This window comes from Lucilia sericata, unplaced genomic scaffold (assembly GCF_015586225.1).
Source record: "Lucilia sericata isolate MDLA Ls3-8-SP2 unplaced genomic scaffold, ASM1558622v1 Contig000137F_arrow, whole genome shotgun sequence".
In the NCBI taxonomy this organism is placed as follows: Eukaryota; Metazoa; Arthropoda; class Insecta; order Diptera; family Calliphoridae; genus Lucilia; species Lucilia sericata.
In genome coordinates this window covers 375,135-402,508 of record NW_023994169.1, presented here as the reverse complement: position 1 = coordinate 402,508, position 27,374 = coordinate 375,135, and the positions used below count along the sequence as shown (strand labels likewise).

The following is a 27,374-nucleotide window of genomic DNA, read 5'->3' as shown; positions in this document are numbered from 1 at the left end:
TGTGACTACCCATGCCTATTTTTTCATATATCTTAATTACCTATTAAGGATGTTTATGTCCTTTTTGGTAAATATTTTAGAAGGCTTGTAGGTGCTACTGATTATCTTTATAATAAAATCAGTTCACATTTAGATTTTTCCATTATTTTTCCAAATATTGCCAAGAAATTGATGAAACAGGAATTGATAAATGAAGTTAATTACTGGAGGATCTACCAGACAACACTTTTGGTGATTGGGAAGTGTATGACAGTAGTGTCAGTGAAGAATACATCCCATATGATGAATTTTAATTAATTTATTTTAGCACAAATATAAGTGTCGAAAAAGTGCACTGAATACGGTAATTCACAGAGAATTTCAATACATTTCATAATTAATCTGATGGTTGATTTTTTATGTAGGAAAATACCAAAATATTAAAAAAAAAATAATAAAAATTGTTTTTTTTTTTTGAGAAATTATACTGAAATCAATCACTGGTAGGGAACTAAGGACACTTTCAAATTATTTGTTTTATTTTTTCCATGTGCAGTAGATTTAAAGAACTGTTCAATTAGGTCACCGTACTTTGAATTGTAGTGCTGGTGTAAAGAGGCAAAAGTCTTCTGGGGCATTTTTTTACTTTTATTTATTTCATTTGTAATTTGTAAGCCTTATTGGCCAATTAATAAATTACAGTAATCCACACTATTACTAGTTATATAAAAGTTAATTCATGCATCAATAAATAATTAATAAAAAATATATAAAAATAATTAAATGTAGTATATAGTTATAATCATTTAGCATTCCCAAAAAAAAAAAATTCCGATTTAATAAATTTGATGTGAAATACTATATTGAATAAGTTTTCTCTTGTAAAGATGATATAAACCATTAAAGTGTCTTAAAACTTCTGGCAAAGAATTAAAATAATGTATCCAGGAAGAATTACGAGGAACAATTATTAAAGTAGATCTAGAAGATCTGGTAAATCTAAAAAAAATTCAATATAATAGTTGGATAACCATTACGAAATATAGTTTAAAAATGCAACAATAATCTTATAGCTACAAAATTTAAAAAGGACGTCCCTAAAAACCGTTCTACATAAAGGGATACACTAGAATGCAGACGCAAAGAAAATAGATATCTTACCACCCGTTTAAATAGTATGTGGCCTATCCATATTGTACGCAAATGTACCTGTATGTACTTCCATACAGTACAAAAATAATGCTATGAACAATTCTATATTTAAAATGTAATGGTAAATACAAGTTAACCCTATACAGTTTCTTTAGCGAAAAGTTGACAGTACATATGAGGTGTGAGATTTGCCGTTCAAAATTCAATCGATTGTCAATCATTACACCTAAAATTTTAATTTCATCAACAAACTCTACAGCAACATTATTCATTGTTAATGTTATACCTTGTATAACATTCCGCGTAGGTGAGAATAGCATGGCTTTGAAGAACATTCATAGTGAACATATTATTAGACATCCATTCGGAGATACACTGTACTCCGTAATCCACAATGGATTGAAAAACCGCAACCTTCTGTTGTTTACCACAAAAAACGACCTGAATATCGTCAGCATATGCAAATGCAAAGCATTTGCCAATATTTAAATGTCCAAATAAGTCATTAAGGAACGTCGTGTACAATAAGGGCCCAATTACCGATCCCTGTGGAACGCCACTTTTAACGGGCAGTATTACAGAGGATTCAGTATTAGAAGAGACAAATTGTCCACGACCCGAAGATATGAACCTATTAAAAAGGCTGCAAACCCCCATACAAGTGGAAACCCGAAAAACAGCTTTAACAGACATATCTATTTTAAAAGTACGAGTATGGCGATGAAATTCGACATAAAAAAGTTTCTTATGATCCAAAATCTCCCTACCAAATTTTATGAGGATCGGTCCATAATTGACCTTACCCCCCTATAAGATCCCCTTCATAATAATAATTTAATGCTCATTACTGCGAGCCAGAACCTCTCTGCTGACTTTTATGAGAATCTGCATATGATTGACACCCATATAAGCTGCCCTTCAGAAAATTACTTTAAAGCTCATTACTGACTTAAAAATATCAGAAAAGTGATGAAATTCGACACACATATGTTTTATACGAGTTAAAATCTATCTACCAAATGTTTTGAGGATCGGTCTATAAGAAAATTACTTTAGAAACATTTATATGAACGTAAATCTTCCTACCGAATTTCATGCGGAAAGTGTCGGGAAGGGATTGGCCTACAAAAAATTATGAAAAACGGTCAATAATTAACCTTATCTCTAATATAAGGTGATCTTCAGTTAATTTGATGTTTATAGAGGAGCATTCCTGTTAAAGCTGCCTACACACTATGAGAGAAGTCGTTATTTTTTTCTTTGTTTAAATAAAAATGAAATGAAAAAAATCCAATCGTATTGAAATTTTTCAAAAAATTTTAAAAAATCATACGATTTTCAATCTTCCATCCGTATTTTCAGTAAGTTTTATTATATTTTGTATCTACACTATAATATTTTTAATTTTATTTGAAATTTTTGACATGTCGTTTTATTGAATATTATGGTGTGTAGCCTGCTTTAGGCATACACTCTCACTTGTTATCAATTAGCTTATGCATCCAGGATGGATTTAGACACCACTTATTAAATCCGAAGAAATAAAGGTTTAAAGATCAAATATCGTTAGAAATACAAAAAAGTTACCCAAATAATTTTACTTATTAAAATATCCACATCTTCCATTAATTAAAAAATTTCGGAATTTGTTAATGGAAAATGTGTGCTGGAATTATTCAAAATCATTATTTAATTTGAAAAGCTTGGAATAAATACGGCGCTACATACGTGCAGAATTTTTGGTGGATAATTTTCTAAAAGTATAAAAAGATATTGAAAGAAAAAATGACAACCGAATTTATATCAACATAATTTTTTGATGGTTTATTTAACTTATTGCAGATTTTTATTGTTATATCGATTTAACAATAGATTTAAATTTTATATTTTTGATATATGATTACGGATCTTTAAGGAGCGCACAACAGGCCCAATAGTGGCCTAGGTGTATTTCTTCGGATTTGATGTAGTATACATCCTCCTATCAACCAAACCTAACCTAACGGTTATATAAATAGTAATTTTAAGGGGAGATATAAACGATTTTCTAGATGGATTTGTAGATTTAATTTTAAAATTCGAATTTTTGTGAAAAATGTAATGTGAATATATTATTTACCCTATTTTAGGAGCGATTTTTGTTCAGTAGTTTTTATTCTGCATACTAAAGTGGCATCGTAGGTGGAAAATATCAGACCTGGGATAAATGCATTAAATGTGTTAATGCATTAACAATTTTTTCTACATTAAAAAAAATTAATGTTAATGCAAGTTTATTGCATTAACATTAACATGGGTACATTTAATGCATTAAATTTGCATTAACATTAAATATTTTTAAATTTAATGCATTAATTTTACATTAACATTAAATATTTGTGAAATTAATGCATTAATTTTGCATTAACATTAAATATTTTTGAATTTAATGCATTAATTTTCCATTAACATTAAATAATAAATAATAAAATTAATGCATTAATTTTCCATTAACATTAATGTATAAAAAAATTTATAAAAATAAGAATACAGCGCTAAAGACCTCGGTCTAACAAAATTCAAGTAAAATTGAATGTGTTAAAGTCCTTTCTAATAAGTCCTATACTCGATAATACATATTAGAAGAATAGTATCACTTCCCAGATATTCCATTTTTAGTTTATTTTGTTAAAGTCCTTTCTAATAAGTCCTATACTCGATAATACATATTAGAAGAATAATATCACTTCCCAGATATTCCTTTTTTAGTTTATTTTGTCTGTGGAATCTTATATAAATATCATATTTAAAACACACAAGTTTGAATGGAATATAGGAGTTATTAAAAAGGACTTTAACCTATTTAATTTTAGTTGTTTAGTTAGATCGAGGTCTTTTGAGGTGTATTTTTATTTATGTTTATCAATTTTTATATATATTAATGTTAATGGAATATTAATGCATTAATTTTATTGCTTATTTAATGTTAATGTAAAATTAATGCACTAAATTCAGATATATTTAATGTTAATGCAAAATTAATGCATTAATTTGAAAAATATTTAATGTTAATGTAAAATTAATGCATTAAATTCAAAAATATTTAATGTTAATGGAAATTTAATGCATTAAATTTTAAAAATTTAATGTTAATGCAATATTTTTTACATTAAATTAATTTTTTTTTAATTTAATGTTAATGCAAAATTAATGGAAATCGCCCAGGTCTGGAAAATATAAGCGATAGGAATATACGGATCTACAACAATATAACATTGATAAAAAATTTTCATATGTTATTTCTTGATCGTAGTAAACTATATCCGATTCTGTTTTAAAATATTTTTTTTAGGATATACAGCGGATTACAGGTTTTGAAATAAGATTAGTTTTCCGGTGGAAAATATAAGTGAGGGGATATACGAATCTACAACCGATTTTAAGCTTTAGATGAAAATCGATTTTTGATAATAAATTAAATTGATTACAGATTTTTATTTTACCTAATCGTAAAGTAAGTTAAGGACCTACAAACATTTTAGAGTTTTCAAATAAAAATAAATTTTTGATTAAAAATTTAACTACCTAAATAATAATTCTCATATACTATTAGAAGTATATATCATGAGCATTATAAATGTAACAAAAAATGAACGGAAAAAGGTCATTGCATTTCATTAAGATCACAACAGGCTCGAAATTAGTGGTATAGCTGTATTTATTCGGATTTGATGTATTAAACATTCTCTTCCTCAAACTAACCTTCCACGGTAGAATTATTGTCATGAAAAATTTCGTGAAGCATAAAATACAGATCAAAAAGTTGTTTCCAAAAATACACTGTCTGTTGCCAAATTTCTTGAAAATTGGTTCATTTTTTTTATATTTAGCCTAGAAATTTGGTGTTATAGCTGTTATTTTAAAAGTGAACATAAAAATGTGCATAGCATCCAATCAATACCATATAGAGTCATTTTTAACTTCTGAGGTCAGACCTATTAATATGCTGAATTTTATGTAAATCGGTAAAATAGTCTCAGATATATTTATTATTATATATTATACGTTTAGAAGATGTAATGTGTCGTACTGTTCATTCCACAACATTCATTATAACAGATTTCATGAAAATCGGATTAGTACTTTTTTGTATGCTTGAACGTAAATTTGGTTTAATGATTGTTTTACAAAAAGTTGGCAGACCTATCGGTATACCAAATTTCATGTAAAACGGTTCAGTAGTTTTCTGTAAGTTTCGAATGAAAATTTTGTATAACAATTATATAGAAAAAAGTGAGCATAAGAGGAATCGTGACGTCAAATCATGAAAGGCCGTGAAAGCGTAACATACAGACAGTCTCTGTCATATAATTATAGGATAGGAAATAGGTAAGGAGTTTTATAAAAAGTGGCATCGGATCGAGATCTATATATATATATATATATATATATATATATATATATATATATATATAGCTGCTTTCTTCAAAAGGTTACGAGAATATTTTTCTATCTATAATGACTTTTTTTGAAATAGATATCAAATATCTTATAACGATAGTTATTTTATTTTTCTGCCTTTTTTTATTCCTTAAAGTCAGTTTCTGGACCAAAAAGTCCTTCAAAGTTTAGAAATTGAAAATGAGCTTAAATTAGGAAATTTTTATTAATTTGTAGAAAAATTTAAAAAACTTTTTTTGAGAAATTATACTGAAATCAGCATTTTCAATCACTGGTAGGGAACTAAGGACACTTTCAAATGATTTGTTTTATGTGCAGTAGATTTAAAGAACTGTTCAGTTTAAATTATGTCACACAGTACTTCGAATTGTAGTGCCCCTGCTGTAAAGAGGCAAAAGTCTTCGGGGCATTTTATTAATTTCAAGAATACGTACCATTAAAATTTCCGTATAAAATTTCAAGCTTGAAGACTGACAAAGATATTTGTGTGAAGAGGGAAAATACAATATACTAAGAAATTTACTGTGTACCAAAATTGTACTGATATGCTAATTTAATCAATTTTATGAACTTAAGATATATTAGAAGAAAGTTCGTTTCCTATGGATTAAAATGAGGTATACGAAACTGTCGTAGCTTGAAAATTGACAGTTATTTGGGTGAATAACGAAAATACATTGTTCTAAGAAATGTACTCTGTACCAAAATTGTAATGATATGCAAATTTTATAAATTTTAGGAACTTAAGATTTTTGAATAAGTGATATATCAAAAGAAAGTGCGTTTCTTATGGATTAAAATGAGGTATACGAAACTGTCGTAGCTTGAAAACTGACAAAGTTATTTGCGTGAATAGGGAAAATACAATATACTAAGAAATTTACTCTATACAAAAATTGTAATTATATGCAAATTTGATAAATTTTATGAACTTAAAATTTTAGAATATGTGATATATTAAAAGAAAGTGCGTTTCTTATGGATTAAAATGAGGTATACGAAACTGTCGTAGCTTGAAAACTGACAAAGTTATTTGCGTGAATAGGGAAAATACATTGTGTTAAGAAATGTACTCTGTACCAAAATTGTTATGATATGCAAATTTGATAAATTTTATGAACACAAGATTTTTGAATAATATCAAAAGAAAGTGCGTTTCTTATGGTTTAAAACTAGTATACGAAACTGTCGTAGCTTGAAAACTGACAAAGTTATTTGAGTAATAGGGAAAACTTTTTTGAAATAGATATCAAAATTTATCTTATAACGATAAAATAGTTATTTTATTTTTCTGCCTTTTTTTAATCCTTAAAGTCAGTTTCTGGACCAAAAAGTCCTTAAAAGTTTAGAAATTGAAAATGAGCTTAAATTAGGAAATTTTAGTCAAAATTTTGTAGAAAAATTTAAAAAACTTTTTTTGAGGAACTAAGGACACTTTCAAATGATTGTTTTTATTTTTTCAATGTGCAGTAGATTTAAAGTTTAAATTACGTCACACCGTACTTTGAATTGTAGTGCCCCTGGTGTAAAGAGGCAAAAGTTTTCGGGGCATTTTATTAATTTCAAAAATACGTACCGTATAAAATTTCAAGCGATTTTTTGCTGTTCGAAAAAATACATGCAATTGAAAAAAACTCTGAAACGATTATGAGAAGTTCTGCCCAAAATCATGAAAAATTTGGGCTCATTGATTTCAAATTTCTTTAAAAAGAACAAAATTACGTTTTTTTCTGCCCTAGGAAAATATGAAGAATCCTTGAATATTGACAGAGAAAACAAAACTACTTTTAATTTGACAAATAATTTTGAGTTCTTCATTAAAGAGTAAAACCACCGTTTTTTCGTTTTTCAAAAATACATCCATTTATAAAAAAGTATGTTTAAAAATATTATTTTTATTCATTACATGGAATTCATGGATGGAATTAAACACCACTTATTAAATCCGAAGAAATAAAGGTTTAAAGATCAAATATCGTTAGATATACAAAAAAGTTACCAAATAATTTTACTTATTAAAATATCCACATCTTCCTCTAATTGAAAAATTTCGGAATTTGTTAATGGTAAATGGAAAATGTGTGCTGGAATTATTCAAAATCATTATTTAATTTGAAAAGCTTGGAATAAATACGGTGCTACATACGTGCGGATTTTTTGGTAGATATTTTTCTAAAAGTATAAAAAGATATTGAAAGATGAATTCATCCATATTTTATATGAACAATGCTTTATATGCATCGTTTCAGAAGTATACCTATATAAGATTTGCAAAAGTGCTGTCTTTCAGGATACTCTAATTGTTAGTCAAATACATAACATGGTTTTTTAGATTTGAGCTGCATTTAAAAAATGGCAACCGAATTTATATCAAGATAATTTTTGATGGTTTTTTTAACTTATTGCAGTTTTTTATTGTTATCTCGATTTAACAATAAATTTAAATTTTATATTTTTGTATGAAAAATATGAGTGATTACGGTTCTTTACTTTTTTTCTCGAATTGAAAGTTATTTAAAGTAAATTTTTAAAGAGTTGTATAAATAGAAATTTTAAGGGGAGATATAAATGATTTTCGAGATGGATTTGTAGATTTAAGTTTAAAATTCGAATTTTTGTGAAAAATGTAATATGAATATATTATTTACCCTATTTTAGGAGCGGTTTTCGTTCAGTACTGTATACAAAAGTGACATCGTAGACATTCATTCAAGATCTAATATAGTTATAGTTTTTTTGTTCAGTACTGCATACAAAAGTGGCATCGTAGACATTCATTCAAGATCTAATATAGTTTATAGTTTTTTCGATCGTAGGAAACTACATCCGAATCTCTTTTAAAATTTCTGAGGATATACAGCAAATTAAAGGTTGTGAAATAAAAATAGTTTTCCGGTGGAAAATATAAGTGATGGAAGTAATATATACAGATCTATAACAATATAACTTTGATAAAAAATTTCCGATAAAATAGTTTTTTTTTTTTTTTTTTTGAGGATATACAGCGGATTACAGGTTTTGAAATAAGAATATTTTTCGCGTGGAAAATATAAGTGATGGTGTATACGAATCCACAACCGATTTTACGCCTTAGATGAAAATCGATTTTTGATAATAAATTAAATTGATTACAGATTCTTATTTTACCTAATCGTAAAATAAGTTAAGAACCTACAAAAATTTTAGAGTTTTCAAATAAAAATAAATGTTTGATTAAAATTTTAACTACCTAAATAATAATTCTCATATACTATAAGAAGTATATATCATGAGCATTATAAATATAACCAAAAATGGACGGAAAAAGGTGATTGCATTTCATTAAGATCATAACAGGCCCGAAATTAGTGGTATAGGTGTATTTATTCGGATTTCATGTATTAAACATTCTCTTCATCAAACTAACTTAACCTTCCTCGATAGAACTATTGTCATGCAAAATTTCATGAAGTATAAAATCCAGATCAAAAAGTTGTTTCTAAAAATACACTGTCTGTTGCCAAATTTCTTGAAAATCGGTTCATGTTTTTTATATTTAGCCTAGAAATTTGGTGTTATAGCTGTTATTCAAAAAGCGAACATAAAAATGTGCGTAGCATTAAAATATTATCATATAGTTTTTTTTTTAACTTCTGGGGTTAGACCTATTAAATGCAAAATTTTATGAGAATAAGTTTATTAGTTATGTAGTGAAAGAGCAAAAAATGTCTCATATGTGTCGTACTGTTCATTCCACAACATTCATTATAACAGATTTCATGAAAATCGGATCAGTAGTTTTTTATATGCCTGAAAAGTTGGTGTAAGAAGGGCGTGGCGTCCGATCCAGATCCTGAAATCGGTATACCAAATTTCATGTAAATCGGTTCAGTAGTTTTCTGTAAGTCTCGAATGAAAATTTTCTATAACAATTATAGAGAATAAACTGAGCATAAGAAAAATCGTGACGTCAAATCATGATTTTATATAGCCTATTGTTCCACTTAAAGGTAAGGATAGTTTTATAAAAAGTGGGCGTAGAAAGGGGCGTGGAATCGGATCAAGTTCTTATATATAGCCTGAAGTTCTTTCCAACCTTATACCTATCGGTATGCAAAATTTCATGTAAATCGGTTTAGTAGTTTTTGCATATTGTGATTGCAAAATTGGTGTAATAATAGTTTTACAAAAAGTGGGCGTAAAAAGGTGCGTGGCATCCGATTAAGATCTGATGAAAATATATGAAGAGACTAGGAGAACCAACATAGTGCCAAATAAGTAAATAAATTAAAACAAGTAAGAGTGCTATATTCGGCAGTGCCGAATCTTATATACCCTTCACCACAGTGTATTTAAAAAATATCAATTCTATAAAATTTTAATTGATTTCATTTTCACGTTTATATCAATATTATAGCAATAGCAAAACGAACAACAACAACGCTAAACGAAATAAACACAAAAAAAAAAAACAAAATAAACAAGGCAGTAAAACCAACAGACATCCAAACATACGAAACGAAATACACAAAAACACAAAAACTGAATACACCAAAAAACAAAAACAATATACACAACGCAATGAAACATACGAAACGAAATACTCAAACAAAAAGCAAAAAAAAAATACACAACGCAATGAAACCAACAGACATCCAAACATACGAAACTGAATGCACCAAGAAACAAAAACAATATACACAAGGCAATGAAACACACAGCCATCCAATCATATGAAACGAAATACTCAATGAATAAGCAGTGTTGTTGTTGTTGCTTATATCAAAGCATGAAAAAAATTGTCTTTTTAATGAAATTTTTAGAGGTTGTCTCTATTCTATTCACTTTTTGAATAAGTGATATATCAAAAGAAAGTGCGTTTCTTATGGATTAAAATGAGGTATACGAAACTGTCGTAGCTTGAAAACTGACAAAGTTATTTGCGTGAATAGGGAAAATACAATATACTAAGAAATTTACTCTATACAAAAATTGTAATTATATGCAAATTTGATAAATTTTATGAACTTAAAATTTTAGAATATGTGATATATTAAAAGAAAGTGCGTTTCTTATGGATTAAAATGAGGTATACGAAACTGTCGTAGCTTGAAAACTGACAAAGTTATTTGCGTGAATAGGGAAAATACATTGTGTTAAGAAATGTACTCTGTACCAAAATTGTTATGATATGCAAATTTGATAAATTTTATGAACACAAGATTTTTGAATAATATCAAAAGAAAGTGCGTTTCTTATGGTTTAAAACTAGTATACGAAACTGTCGTAGCTTGAAAACTGACAAAGTTATTTGAGTAATAGGGAAAACTTTTTTGAAATAGATATCAAAATTTATCTTATAACGATAAAATAGTTATTTTATTTTTCTGCCTTTTTTTAATCCTTAAAGTCAGTTTCTGGACCAAAAAGTCCTAAAAGTTTAGAAATTGAAAATGAGCTTAAATTAGGAAATTTTAGTCAAAATTTTGTAGAAAAATTTAAAAAACTTTTTTTGAGGAACTAAGGACACTTTCAAATGATTGTTTTTATTTTTTCAATGTGCAGTAGATTTAAAGTTTAAATTACGTCACACCGTACTTTGAATTGTAGTGCCCCTGGTGTAAAGAGGCAAAAGTTTTCGGGGCATTTTATTAATTTCAAAAATACGTACCGTATAAAATTTCAAGCGATTTTTTGCTGTTCGAAAAAATACATGCAATTGAAAAAAACTCTGAAACGATTATGAGAAGTTCTGCCCAAAATCATGAAAAATTTGGGCTCATTGATTTCAAATTTCTTTAAAAAGAACAAAATTACGTTTTTTTCTGCCCTAGGAAAATATGAAGAATCCTTGAATATTGACAGAGAAAACAAAACTACTTTTAATTTGACAAATAATTTTGAGTTCTTCATTAAAGAGTAAAACCACCGTTTTTTCGTTTTTCAAAAATACATCCATTTATAAAAAAGTATGTTTAAAAATATTATTTTTATTCATTACATGGAATTCATGGATGGAATTAAACACCACTTATTAAATCCGAAGAAATAAAGGTTTAAAGATCAAATATCGTTAGATATACAAAAAAGTTACCAAATAATTTTACTTATTAAAATATCCACATCTTCCTCTAATTGAAAAATTTCGGAATTTGTTAATGGTAAATGGAAAATGTGTGCTGGAATTATTCAAAATCATTATTTAATTTGAAAAGCTTGGAATAAATACGGTGCTACATACGTGCGGATTTTTTGGTAGATATTTTTCTAAAAGTATAAAAAGATATTGAAAGATGAATTCATCCATATTTTATATGAACAATGCTTTATATGCATCGTTTCAGAAGTATACCTATATAAGATTTGCAAAAGTGCTGTCTTTCAGGATACTCTAATTGTTAGTCAAATACATAACATGGTTTTTTAGATTTGAGCTGCATTTAAAAAATGGCAACCGAATTTATATCAAGATAATTTTTGATGGTTTTTTTAACTTATTGCAGTTTTTTATTGTTATCTCGATTTAACAATAAATTTAAATTTTATATTTTTGTATGAAAAATATGAGTGATTACGGTTCTTTACTTTTTTTCTCGAATTGAAAGTTATTTAAAGTAAATTTTTAAAGAGTTGTATAAATAGAAATTTTAAGGGGAGATATAAATGATTTTCGAGATGGATTTGTAGATTTAAGTTTAAAATTCGAATTTTTGTGAAAAATGTAATATGAATATATTATTTACCCTATTTTAGGAGCGGTTTTCGTTCAGTACTGTATACAAAAGTGACATCGTAGACATTCATTCAAGATCTAATATAGTTATAGTTTTTTTGTTCAGTACTGCATACAAAAGTGGCATCGTAGACATTCATTCAAGATCTAATATAGTTTATAGTTTTTTCGATCGTAGGAAACTACATCCGAATCTCTTTTAAAATTTCTGAGGATATACAGCAAATTAAAGGTTGTGAAATAAAAATAGTTTTCCGGTGGAAAATATAAGTGATGGAAGTAATATATACAGATCTATAACAATATAACTTTGATAAAAAATTTCCGATAAAATAGTTTTTTTTTTTTTTTTTGAGGATATACAGCGGATTACAGGTTTTGAAATAAGAATATTTTTCGCGTGGAAAATATAAGTGATGGTGTATACGAATCCACAACCGATTTTACGCCTTAGATGAAAATCGATTTTTGATAATAAATTAAATTGATTACAGATTCTTATTTTACCTAATCGTAAAATAAGTTAAGAACCTACAAAAATTTTAGAGTTTTCAAATAAAAATAAATGTTTGATTAAAATTTTAACTACCTAAATAATAATTCTCATATACTATAAGAAGTATATATCATGAGCATTATAAATATAACCAAAAATGGACGGAAAAAGGTGATTGCATTTCATTAAGATCATAACAGGCCCGAAATTAGTGGTATAGGTGTATTTATTCGGATTTCATGTATTAAACATTCTCTTCATCAAACTAACTTAACCTTCCTCGATAGAACTATTGTCATGCAAAATTTCATGAAGTATAAAATCCAGATCAAAAAGTTGTTTCTAAAAATACACTGTCTGTTGCCAAATTTCTTGAAAATCGGTTCATGTTTTTTATATTTAGCCTAGAAATTTGGTGTTATAGCTGTTATTCAAAAAGCGAACATAAAAATGTGCGTAGCATTAAAATATTATCATATAGTTTTTTTTTTAACTTCTGGGGTTAGACCTATTAAATGCAAAATTTTATGAGAATAAGTTTATTAGTTATGTAGTGAAAGAGCAAAAAATGTCTCATATGTGTCGTACTGTTCATTCCACAACATTCATTATAACAGATTTCATGAAAATCGGATCAGTAGTTTTTTATATGCCTGAAAAGTTGGTGTAAGAAGGGCGTGGCGTCCGATCCAGATCCTGAAATCGGTATACCAAATTTCATGTAAATCGGTTCAGTAGTTTTCTGTAAGTCTCGAATGAAAATTTTCTATAACAATTATAGAGAATAAACTGAGCATAAGAAAAATCGTGACGTCAAATCATGATTTTATATAGCCTATTGTTCCACTTAAAGGTAAGGATAGTTTTATAAAAAGTGGGCGTAGAAAGGGGCGTGGAATCGGATCAAGTTCTTATATATAGCCTGAAGTTCTTTCCAACCTTATACCTATCGGTATGCAAAATTTCATGTAAATCGGTTTAGTAGTTTTTGCATATTGTGATTGCAAAATTGGTGTAATAATAGTTTTACAAAAAGTGGGCGTAAAAAGGTGCGTGGCATCCGATTAAGATCTGATGAAAATATATGAAGAGACTAGGAGAACCAACATAGTGCCAAATAAGTAAATAAATTAAAACAAGTAAGAGTGCTATATTCGGCAGTGCCGAATCTTATATACCCTTCACCACAGTGTATTTAAAAAATATCAATTCTATAAAATTTTAATTGATTTCATTTTCACGTTTATATCAATATTATAGCAATAGCAAAACGAACAACAACAACGCTAAACGAAATAAACACAAAAAAAAAAAACAAAATAAACAAGGCAGTAAAACCAACAGACATCCAAACATACGAAACGAAATACACAAAAACACAAAAACTGAATACACCAAAAAACAAAAACAATATACACAACGCAATGAAACATACGAAACGAAATACTCAAACAAAAAGCAAAAAAAAAATACACAACGCAATGAAACCAACAGACATCCAAACATACGAAACTGAATGCACCAAGAAACAAAAACAATATACACAAGGCAATGAAACACACAGCCATCCAATCATATGAAACGAAATACTCAATGAATAAGCAGTGTTGTTGTTGTTGCTTATATCAAAGCATGAAAAAAATTGTCTTTTTAATGAAATTTTTAGAGGTTGTCTCGGATTTTTGCTCATATCTCCGGTATTTATGGACCGATTTTGCTGATTTTAAATAGCGATCTTCTCGAAAGCATGTCTAACAGAATTATTGAAGATTCGGATCTCGCCGATATCTGGGGTCCTCTAAAAACTGATTTCAACAAACACACAGACGGACAGACAGACAGACAGACGGACATAGCTTAATCAACTCCGCTACCTATATATATACTTTATGGAGTCGGAAAATTATATTATAGAAATTACAAACGGAATTACAAACTTATATATACCCTTCTCACGAAGGTTAAGGGTGTAAAAATGCGTGTTGTAGGTAAAATTTACATTAACGGTTAATGGTTAAAAAGGCTAAATTTTCTACAAAGTTTTTTTAATATTGCGTTCTCTACTGATTATAAAAAATTGAAACTACAGAATGCGTAGTGCCTTAAAAATAGAAATCAGTTAAGCCCCCTTCACACGAGCACACAAGTAATATGATTTGTCAAAATTTTGTGTAGAAGAGAACGGATGGGATCGTCTAAACACAATATGTAATGAAACCATCACACATTTAGAGAAAACACGGATGGAAAATTTGACAGTCGTATGGCTCTCTTCATTTTTTGAAATGATTAAAAAAAACAAGCAAGTCGCATTAGATCAGGGATGAATTTTTTTTATGTAAACACATACAAAAAAAGTGAAACAGATGTTCCATCTTACTTTATATTGTTTTATAACAATCGTGTAAACACGAAAAATATAAATCATACGACGGGATGTATTTTTATGTAAACGCACACAAAAAAAGTGAAACAGCTGTTTCCATCTTACTTTGTTATTGTTTTATACCAATCGTGTAAACACAAAAAATATATGTAAATCATACGACTTTTATTCTCTTTTTTTTTCATACGGATGGAATTTCATTTTACTTTTTCATTAGAGTTGTCGTACGTAAAGTGTGTCGAAGGGCACTTTTTACTACTACTTGTCGACTTGCAGTTTTATTCTTATTGATTTGGATTTTTGAATGTAATAAACACAAAAAATTAACTCGATACTATTTTTCGTGTCTACTCATACTAGTATTTTAATCTTATAAACTCTGTATAAAGCTGCAATGCTGAACATTTGATACATATTAGATATTGTAAATTTATGCTACATAGGTTCTAAAATTTAAAATTGTATTTACTATTTTAGGTATCATTGACAGTTCTGTTAGTGAAAATCGTGAAGTTGTTGCTGTAACCGGTGATGGTACAAATGATGGTCCCGCTTTGAAAAAAGCTGATGTTGGTTTTGCTATGGGTATTGCTGGTACTGATGTGGCTAAAGAAGCTTCCGATATTATTTTAACTGATGATAACTTTAGTAGTATCGTTAAAGCTGTTATGTGGGGACGTAACGTCTACGATTCCATTGCCAAATTTTTACAATTCCAGCTTACTGTTAATGTAGTTGCTGTGATTGTTGCATTCATTGGTGCTTGTGCTGTTCAAGATTCACCACTTAAGGTAAGGAGGGCAAAATAGGAAGACATATTTTAAAGCATGTTTTCTTTTTACTGTAGGCTGTGCAAATGTTATGGGTTAATTTAATTATGGACACACTTGCATCTTTGGCATTGGCCACTGAATTGCCAACCCCTGATTTGTTACTGCGTAAGCCTTACGGTCGCACAAAACCTTTGATTTCACGTACAATGATGAAAAATATTTTGGGACAAGCTTTGTATCAATTAGTAGTCATTTTTGGTCTTCTATTTGCCGGTATGTATTAAACAGTAAATTTCTTATTTTTGATAACTATGGTATTAAATCTTATATATGTTATGTGTTTATTTATTACCTTAGGCGATATTATACTAGATATTGAATCTGGACGTGGACAGGAACTTAACGCTGGACCCACTCAGCATTTCACAATTATTTTTAATACATTTGTAATGATGACTTTGTTTAATGAAATCAACGCCCGTAAAATTCACGGACAGAGAAATGTCTTAGAAGGACTGTTTACAAATCCAATCTTTTATACCATTTGGATATTTACTATGATCTCTCAGGTATGTTGTATTGCTTATTAATTAAAATATTTGTATATATTTCATAAAAATATGAATAAATGCTTAAAGTAAACTAAATTTGGTTAAAAAATTTTAGGTTAAAGGTTATAATAAGCATTTTTACCAAAACTTCTTATGTTGATACAATATTGGTGAGAATTGAGTTTATTCGTTCGAATAAAATTGCAATATTGTTATAAAATACGGTTATTTAGCAATGGTTTATAAAAGATATATGTATAACGATATAAGAAAATAAACATTTAAGAATATAACTTTAGTAAAACTTCTTAGAATTTTTTATCAATTTTAAGTTATAAAATAAATACGGCTGTTACAATCTATGTTTAACAAAATGCTAAATTATTGAAATTCGAATTTTTGGAAGATAATATTTTATAGACAAAATGATATATGATTTTTAATAACTTGAAAATTTATCTCTTTTAAACTTTATTAATTTAGACATGATAATTCTGTAATTAATTTTTATAATTTTTTACGTAGAGTATAAATTATTCAATCTTCGGGGTTATAATATTAAACCCCATATTATAACCCCCATATTATTATGAAATAAGCTATTGCAACGAGTTAAATTTTGATTAGAACTAAACTAAAAATTAAGTTTTTAGAACACTTTTAGATTATACAAATATTTTAAAAACAAACAAATATATTTATAGAAATTAAATTTATAGAATTATTAATTAGGTTCAAATTTCTTTATATAGGTTATTATTGTTCAATACGGAAATGTGGCATTCTCAACAAAAGCATTGACACTTGACCAATGGCTATGGTGTATTTTCTTTGGTCTTGGAACACTAGTTTGGGGACAATTAATCACTTCCATACCAACACGAAAATTGCCTAAAATTTTATCGTGAGTAATCATTTGAAACCAATAGAAATTATTTAAATGTTATTTATAACATATTTATATAACCATGCCAAGTGCTATGATAAAAAAACACAGTATTAAGATATATAGTATTAAAATATAATTTATTTATAGACATATATACGTAGAATTGCATTTCTATATTTTAACATAAAATGCGATTGACAAGTTGAGTCAGTTAAACTGTGAATATATTAGTTGGTCTGTTGGCCATACATAAAAGTATTAATAATATTTATTTATATATATTTATTTTTGAATTTATTAGGAGTAAATCACTAACTAGCTAAATAAACAAATTTGCGAAAATTATAATTTAATTAGCGTTGAAAAAATTGTAACACGAAACACAAATATCCTTCAGCTTTATATAAGCCCGTCTGTCTGTTTAAATTAATTTCATCAAAACTTTTTTGTCCATAATCATCTTTTAATAAAGAAATATATATTAGTGAACAGTCGATCATTCGAACTGGCCAAATACAGCACACTTGATTATTTTTAAAATAAAGAAATATATATAAGTGTACAGACGATTATTCAAACTGACCGAATACAGCAAACTTGATTATTTTAAAATGGCTTTATCAAAATCATCTTGTATTAATTTTGATTTTTAACTAGCGATATCATAATATTTGCAGGTATTTTAATAATTTTTAAGCTTTTAATATGTTTAAACAATTAAGCCTATTTGGCTATTTTTCTTTAATTATTTTTTGAAAAATTTTTTTTTTTTAATATGTTAAAATATATAATTTTTGTTAACTAATTTAATTAATTTGATAATATCCCTCAATAATACTAACATTAAAGTAACAGTTATACGAAATTCTGAGAAATTTTAATACACACTGGTAAATACGTAGCAATAAATTATAGTATGCAATTATTGATCATTGAATCAAAAAAATAAAATAAAATGTATATAACATAAGTTTAACAATATTAACAACACATGTTATTAAAAACCAAAATATATGCTGTATACAATAATATTTTTCGAGCAACAGAATTGATTTTTTATTACAAAAACGTATCAATATTTGGTATCTGTGGGTATGTACTATGCCAATTGAATGTTTGTGTTGTTGTATGTATTTCTTCTTTGTCTTTCTCTCTTAATTACAAAAACACATACTCATTTTATACTGTACAATCATTTTTAACATATTGGATGGTAGCCACATGTTGACATCTCATAACTGACAATTTTTCACAACATAAGATAATCAGTATGATAGAGAAATTGTTTGGCATCATTATCTCGGAAACAAAATGTTAATTACGAGATGTCATTCATATGCCACTACTTTTTAATTCTGTTAAACGAATAAAATCATTTCCAAGTTTTTCTAAAGTAATAACTGCTAACCAGCAGATCTCTCAAACGATACTAATAAATATTTTGTGTTTTAACATTTTTTGTATATACTATTTCGAAAATATTTCTTTCCTAGACTTAAAAAATGGAACTTTTGTTTTTTCTCATAAGGCAAAACTAAACTCATATAACTAAAAATAAACAAAACTATTTTTGTAAATGTCTACCTGAGTCTCTATAACGTATGTATATTCTTGGTCCGTTTGTTGATCTGTCTGTGTTTTGTACGTTCACGTAAAAGCCATACAAGAAAAATTAGCGACATTTACTTAATCATTGTTATTCCAGGCAATTTTGCATCAAAGTCAAATTTTGCATCAAAATCGTACATATATTACTTAAAAATGTATGAAACAAAATACAAAGACAAATTCTTGAGCAATGTTCACATAACCTACTTCATGTAGTTTTATTTACATATTTATACCATACACCACTTTAGTGGGGAGGGTATATTGGATTTGTGCTGATGTTTGTAACGCACAATAATATTGGTCCTATACGCACCTAAATCTGAGTCGATTTAGCTATGTCCGTCCGTCTGTCCGTCCATGTAAACCTTGTAATCAAACTACAGGTCGCAATTTTGAAGAAGCCTATTGAAAATGGTTAATATCGGTCCATTATTTCGCCTAGCCCCCATACAACTGAACCCCCGAATAGGGCTTGTAAACCTTGTAATCAAACTACAGGTCGCAATTTTGAAGATAATTCAATGAAATTTGGCACAAGATCTTCTATTGTCCCAGGGACGAAGTCTATTGAAAATGGTTAACATCGGTCCATTATTTCACCTAGTCCCCATACAACTGAACCCCCGAATAGGGCTTGTAAACCTTGTAATCAAACTACAGGTCGCAATTTTGAATATAATTCAATGAAATTTGGCAGATGATCTTCTATGGTACCGGAGACGAATCCTATTGAAAATGGTTAACATCGGTCCATTATTTCACCTAGCCCCCATACAACTGAATCCGATGAATAGGGATTTTATGTTTATAATTATGTTTAATATACTCGTATCTCGACAAAAAGCTGCAAAACCAAGTTCTATACTAGCCTTGATGACTCTCGTGAATTTTATAATTATAGGGTCTCATTTGACCATAGCTCCTATACAAATCACCCTTCAAAATTTGACTTAAATGTCCACAATTTTATTCAGCAATAAATAGCTTAAGTATGATTCAAGGCAAGGAGAAATTCAACTTAAATGCTCTATTATGAAAACTAAATCACATTTTATTTTTGTAACAGGTGTAGGGTATTATAAGGTCGGCCTCGCCCGACTATAATTTCTTACTTGTTTTATTTTATTTAATAGTAACCTATAGGCAATAAGCGGTTACAAATTTCGTCTTAACAATGATTCTTTCAAGCCAAAATGATATAATTATAATAAAATTCTAAGAACTAAATTATTAAAAAAGATGATATTAAACTATATAGTCTTTTATTGTTTTCGAAGTTTTTCTTTCTCCGAAAGCTGCCGTTTACGATCTGCAGATATAGCTTAGTCCCCTGCCTTAGCCCAATCTATGAACGGCTTCTCGTCACTCTAAAGCGCTTCGATCGACTGGGATCCAAGCCAATTGTCAACGCGAAAGGTGGCACTCCTATCAAAGAAAGTCTTCTTGACAGAGTGGACTCTTGATGTGTCGGAAAGGGTAGGAGCGGTGGTTGAACCCGACTTTTCGTTCGACAAATTAATCTCTGCCACTGCTTGGTCCATAATGCATTCTGCACTGTGGAGCAGAATTATTGTTTTAATTAATTTATACATTAATCTTTATATGCAGATACATATTTATCTTGAATATTTTTTGATTTTGAGTAGACAAGTGTCAACTGATTGATTGACTGATTTAAAATAATTTTCCGATGCACGTTTATTCAATTAAAACAAAACTTTCTTTATTTTCCAAAACTTAAAATAATTCTCTAATACATTAAAAATACTCTTAGTTCAACTCGTGTTGTTCATGCGTCGACGACAAGATGTTGCGTGCCTCGCCTAACACTCTAGCGGATATATTCAAAAATTCAGAGACGCAAAATGAACAGGGTTGTACATATCGATTTTGTCAGAGTTGTCTATTAGCGTAGTGGTTTCTGGGTTGACAGCTCGGCCAATCCTGATTCTAAGTCGTCCTCGACTTCCTCTTCATCCACATCGTCAAGCTCAGGAGAACCATCGCACCATTTTCTCATCTTGTCTGAGCTAAACACGGAACAAAACCTACGAGAGCTTATTTGTAAACCAGGGACATCCTCTATCAAGTAGCGATCGTTCCCAAGGACTCGTGAAACCATGTACGGACCTTTATATTTAGGTTCAAGTTTTCTCAACTCACCCGTTGCTTGAGGCTCGTGTCGTATTAGAATCAAATCACCCTCATCATAAATAGTAGGTCGGCTGTGTTTACTATCAAATCTTTTTTTTCCATTTTTCACGTTCACGCTCGATATTCTCCACAGCTATCGTTCGTTTCTCATGGGTCGAAGACGTTGATTCATCAATTGTATCGTCCTGTACGGCAGCTATTATTCGATTCTGCACTCAATCGATGGGCTTGTAATCAAAGATTAGTTCATTAGGGCTGAATCCAGAAGTTGCATTCTTCTGCGAATTAATCGACCACTGCAGTATGTGTAACGATGTATCCCATAACTTCGGATCTTCCGTAGTGGTACGTAAGAATGATAAAACAGTTTGGTTGACTCGCTCAACCTGGCCGTTGGCACGTGGAGTGCGGACAGCTGTTTTGATGTGCTGTATGCTATTATTCTCGCAATCGTCCTCAAAAGCCTTCGCTGTGAACGCGGTACCACGGTCAGAGATAATACGTCGCGGTAAACCAAAATAACTGGTGAGCTCATTCAACACAGATATGACAGGGGCGATTTTAGTACTCCTTACTGCCTTCACGATTACAAACTTCGTAAACGCATCCGAGATTACCAAAATGTGCGTGTGACCCTTCTTACTCTTAACAAACGGTCCCAAATGATCCACATGTATTTGGCGGAACGGAAGTGGATCCAAAACACCTTAATGCATATCCCCCTCGGGCTTACCTCCTTTAACTTTGTTGTAGCAACACTCGGTGCATGCGTATATATACTCTCGTAGGTATTTTCCCATGCGGGAAAACCAAAATAATTGTCTAACCCTCTCTAGGGTTTTATCGAGACCATAATGTCCCACGTCATCATGTGAATGTTTGGCTATACGCCAACGAACAGCCTTGGGTACAACAAACCGGAGTCCGTCATTTGTTTTGCGATAAAGACGATTATTCCGTAAAACAAAATCGGTCTTTATTTGTCTGTGTTGGTCGGATTTTATATTGCCACGTAGAACGCCTATTATATGATTTAGCTTTTCATCCTTTAACTGCATAGTGTATAACCAATCTTCACTATCCACATTCACGTTCATAACAAAACCGGCTGGCTCTGGTTTTACTGCAGGTAAATCTGGTGATCTGCCCAAAGCATCGACATGGGCCATTCTGGAGCCTTCACGGTGCATAAATTCACAATCGAATTCTAACAATTTCAATAACTGCACAGTCAGTCACCACGCGAAACGGTTTGCCTAGCAAGTAAACGCGAAAACGTTCTAGGGTTTCCACCACGGCCAATACCTCTAATTCATAACTGTGATACTTCGCCTCGGTCTCGGAACAATGTCGGCTAAAATAAAATACTGGATGCCATTTACCATTTTCACTTGACTGAAGAAGAACTCTTGCTAGCCATAAACTGCTAGCATCCGTATGGACCTCATGCTTGGCCTTTATATGGTAAATTGGCAGTACGGGTTTTCCACAAAGTACTTCCACCAATTTGTTAAACGCTTGTTGTTGAGGCTCATCCCATAGAAAATTGTTCGCCTCATTTTTCCTTAATAGGACTGTAAGTGGTTTCGAAATCTCCGAATAGTTCTCAACAAATTTCCTGAAGAATCCTGTTAACCCCAGAAATCCGCGTACCTCGGTAATGTTTGTTGGTCTTTTAAAGTTCTTAATGGCACTTACTTTCTCGTTTCCAGGAGTAATACCTGATATATTCACCTTGTGCCCCAAATAAGAGATCTCCTCGGCCAAAAATTTACACTTATCCCAACGTAAAGTTAGTCCACTGTCCTTAAGGATTTTTCAGAAATCGATCAAGCCGATCTATGCCTTCATCTATGGTCTTACTTGGTATTATTACATCGTCCAGATATGCGAGTACTTCTCCTGGTTCCATTAAACCAACAATGCGATTCATCACCGCCTGGAACATCGCAGGGGCATTTACGAAACCAAATGGCATACGGTTATACTCATAATGACCATCAGTTGTCACGAACGCTGTATATTTGCGCGATGCCTCTTCTATTTCAATTTGATGGTAGCCCATCCGCAGGTCGAGGGTTGTGTAATAACGATTTCCGGCGAGTTGGGCGAAATGTTCCTCGATTACCAGCATAGGGTGAGGTATCTTAACAGTGACTTTATTCAGTTGTCGGTAGTCAATGCATAACCGGTGCTCTCCATTCTTCTTCTCCACTAGCACTACACCAGATGCATAGGGTGAATCAGATTTTCGTATAATTTCGTTATCAAGAAGTTCCTTCACCACGGCCGATACAATTGGACGTTTTGCAAATGGTATTCTGTACGGTTTCGTGCATATCGGTTCGGCCTTATTTACCGCAATATTCATTTTCACCAAATTGCATTTTCCCAATTCATCGATATTCTGCGAAAAACAGGTTCTATTATCCTCAAGTATCATCTGAAGTCGTTCACCTTCATCAGCCGTAAAATTTTCCGGAAAATCAATTTTCCTTATGTTCTGCACCCAACACTCATCACCCTGTATAATTGTACGTTTACATTTTTGACACAGTAGATTACGACCAATAAGCACGTCCGTTGGTAGCATATCGTCTCCAACTATAAAAAACTCGTCCTCTGTGGTAGTGTCATCAATCAATACGAGTGCGATCACTTTAACAACACAAATATATTCACCGCCTGCAAACCCTTTCAATATAATTTTGCATTCAGCCGTTTTACCAATTTTATCTGAGAACGACTTTCTCATCAAACTGCGTTCGCTGCCTGAATCAATAAACGCTAAGGTGTCAACACCATTTATTTTGACGGCTTTACAAAGCTCAACCGACTTTGAAGTTATATCATCAATTTTGTTTACATCTGCGGTTTGTCTTTTCGCCAATTTACATTCAGCTGTTTTATGAGAAGTGCGATTACAATTTCCACAACGATCCTTCTTCTGCGGGTCGGGACATTTTACCGAATAATGTCCATAGGCATGGCAATTGTAGCATTTTATCTTACCCATCGGATTGCTGTTCTCGTTTTTCACAGATGTTGTACTAGATGATATGGCATTGTCGTTCCTTTTGGGTTTGTGTGCAATAACTAGTTGTGTTCTTATATCGTTGTAGCTACAATAGCAATTAATATCACCCAGGAGCTGGTTGCATGTTGCGTATTCGTTGCAAATTTTCCTTTTCAAACCGTGATCGTTAATTCCATTAACAATATGTCGAATAATTGCCCTTTCGGGAAGACGACCCTTTTTACCAAAAGCTAACATTTTATAGAAATACTCCTGTGGAGTTTCCTGTGGACTACGTACCATTGTAGACATTTTAATGTGTACGTCAGCTTCATTCTCCGTGTCTGGAAAATCTGAAAGAAATTTACTTACAAAATGTGACCAAGACAAGAATACTTCCTGCAGTGAGTCGACCCAATATTTCGCTGGACCCTTCATCTTTTGCTGCACTGCAAATATTACTAACTGATCATCCGAGCAATAAGCGGCCTTCAACATTTCGACACGCTTTACGAATTGTGACGAACTTACAGATTCTTCTGTAATGGGGTTGAAATCGGGCAATAGGGAAATAATTTCCCTTACGTGGCAATAGGGGTTGCCTGTACTAACACTGGGCCGATAAAACGGTTGAGTTGGCGGAAGATTTTGTGGCATTACGTTCGAGTCACTTGTCGAAGTATACGGTTGACGAACATATGACATAGGTTGTGACGCTTGTGTGACGAATGCATTTTCCACGGTCACTTGTTGACCAGACGTGTTGCGGGATATGTTCTGATAAGTTGTAGGTGTCGAGACCTGTTGTACGAAATTGAAAGGTGGTAGAATACCCTGAACGTAGGGTAAAACGTTGTTATACGATGGTACATTATTCATTGTCACTGCTGAGCGACGTTCTCCAGCAGTTGAGTATTGATGGCTGTACACAGATCGAGGTGCTGCATCAATCGAGACCAATGGATACGGATACGATGTAGAAGACGGAATCATTTGTACCCGTGGAACATCGGACGAAGATGTCGTTGGTACACCATGAAACAAATTAGCAGTTGACGTTGTCTGCGACGAGGTATACGGAATCATGTGCACTTGAGGACAATCAGACGAAGATGTCGTTTGTACACCATGAAACAAATTAGTTGTCGGTTGAGGTGATGATTCCTCAGGCGTCATAAATGTTTGTTGGGGCGAGGAAGCTTCTGTTGGATCAAAATCGGATGTTCGGTAACGATCAGTTTGTGTTCGCATATTCGCCATAAGATCCTCCAGTTGTAGGACACGTTGGTTCAAATCCGTCGGAATGGATCGTGACTTTTGAACGTTGTGATCCTCGAGTCGATCAATCAATTGATTTTTGTTGCCGGAACACGAAACTCCAATTTCACGGCACTTTGCTTGAAGTTGCTTCACAGTAAATGTGCGTAAGTTTTCCATCGCGTCTTCTCGGAATTCAGATCACTTCCTTTTGGAATTCAGATCCCACTTCTGAATAATTGTCAAACTGATTGATTGAATGATTTAAAATAATTTTCCGATGTACGTTTATTCAATTAAAACAAAACTTTCTTTATTTTCCAAAACTTAAAATAATTCTCTAATACATTAAAAATACTCTTAGTTGAACTCGTGTTGTTCATGCGTCGACAACAAGATGTTGCGTGCCTCGCCTAACACTCTAGCGGATATATTTAAAAATTCAGAGACGCAAAATGAACAGGGTTGTACATATCGATTTTGTCAGGGTTGTCTATTAGCGTAGTGGTTTCTGGGTTGACACAAGTTTAATTTTTATTATACCCAAAAGATGGGGGGTACATTGATTTTGTTACTACGTTTGTAACACATCAAAATATTGGTCGTAGACCCACAAAAGTATATATATTCTGGGTCCTTATTAAATTCTAAGACGATCTAACCATGTCTGTTGAAAGCACGATAGGGTTCGAACGGAAAGAGCTAGAGAGTTGAAATCCACAAATATTCCTTATAGGTAAGGTTTGTTTGGTATTCTAAATGGGCAATATCGGTCCACGATTTCGCATAGCCCCCATACAAGTGGCCCCGCGAAAAACAACTTTATCTTTACAGCAGAAAAACGATAAAAGCACTCCTTGATCTAGGAAAGGGCTATAGACAAACCGTATAATATAAGTTTAAGCCAAAAAATATCGAGAAAAAATAAAAAATTACATTGCTCCGTGTAACCTTAAAAGGGAATATAACTTAGATGTTGCCAGCTTAATAGTAAGATCTCTCATGTATAAATATAATTTAAAGGATGAAATTAGTAGAAAAGTATTATATGGTACTTTAAAGATCCTGAAAAAAAAATAAAACTTTTCAAAAACATTTAAAATCTCCCCTTGAGCAGGAATCGAAATATTTTGTGGTCAGATGTAAAAAAGTCTATTTATTTTATTCTGCTATGATCCATATAGCTGTACGTTGACGTCCGTTCCAACACTGGATTTTGTCCCCAATGTACTATGAAGATCATTGAACATGGTGGCGGATACGTAATGGTATGGGGTCATTTTTTCTTGTTTGGAACATAGTCTCTATTTCGGATTGAGGGAAGATAGGACTGTAAATATCCCATAATTATAATTAATGATGCTATGCTGAATGAGAAATAGCTCTTTTTAAGGAGATTCACACTATGGTGCCCCCAAAAGCGCAATTTTTTTACATGACTCCATATTTCTTGCTCCAAAAAGAGGTGTTATTTTTTTTTTTTTTTCTTGGTATTTTCTGGTTTAAACTTATGTATTTCTACAGTTTATACTATTGTTATGGACCAAAGACTTATTTCTTACTTACCTTGAACATGACGTATTTTTATAATTTTTCTGCGGCCTCGCCTGCAAAGTTTGCTTCTGTTTCTTTTTGGACTCAAAATTATAGTTTTTAATAAGATTAGGATTGTATCGATTTCAATTTAAAAATTGTCTCCAAATTGTTAAATTTTAATATTTTTGCAAACTGGCTCTATTTTTTGTCATACCATTTTATATAGCTTAATTTAAAATTTCATTAAAATTACGAATAGCGACGCGTAAATTATTGCAAAAATAATGGTATTATATTCATAACAGATCAATACAAAATTCCAGTTAGTTTTTCCAACTCAATTCTTCATTGGAGGGATTTTAAGTAAAAAGAAACTTCGAAAGAGGAGGTGGCTCTATTTTTCGGAACATCACTGTATAAGT

At 30.9% G+C, this 27,374-nt stretch overlaps 1 protein-coding gene across 19 annotated transcripts in view; it reads left to right on the top strand.

The window, feature by feature from the left end:
• Positions 1-27,374, top strand: part of LOC119601032 (plasma membrane calcium-transporting ATPase 1) — a 554,548-nt gene that overhangs the window by 170,192 nt on the left and 356,982 nt on the right. For all 19 annotated transcript variants that reach the window (XR_005231173.1, XR_005231172.1, XR_005231175.1 and 16 more), the window contains 4 exons: positions 15,643-15,956; positions 16,013-16,211; positions 16,296-16,507; positions 17,242-17,393. Coding sequence is in view for 14 of the 19 variants with exons in the window: in XM_037951699.1 (XP_037807627.1) it covers positions 15,643-15,956; positions 16,013-16,211; positions 16,296-16,507; positions 17,242-17,393 (877 nt within the window). In the remaining 5 variants the exon portion in view is untranslated. The remainder of the gene's footprint in view (positions 1-15,642; positions 15,957-16,012; positions 16,212-16,295; positions 16,508-17,241; positions 17,394-27,374) is intronic.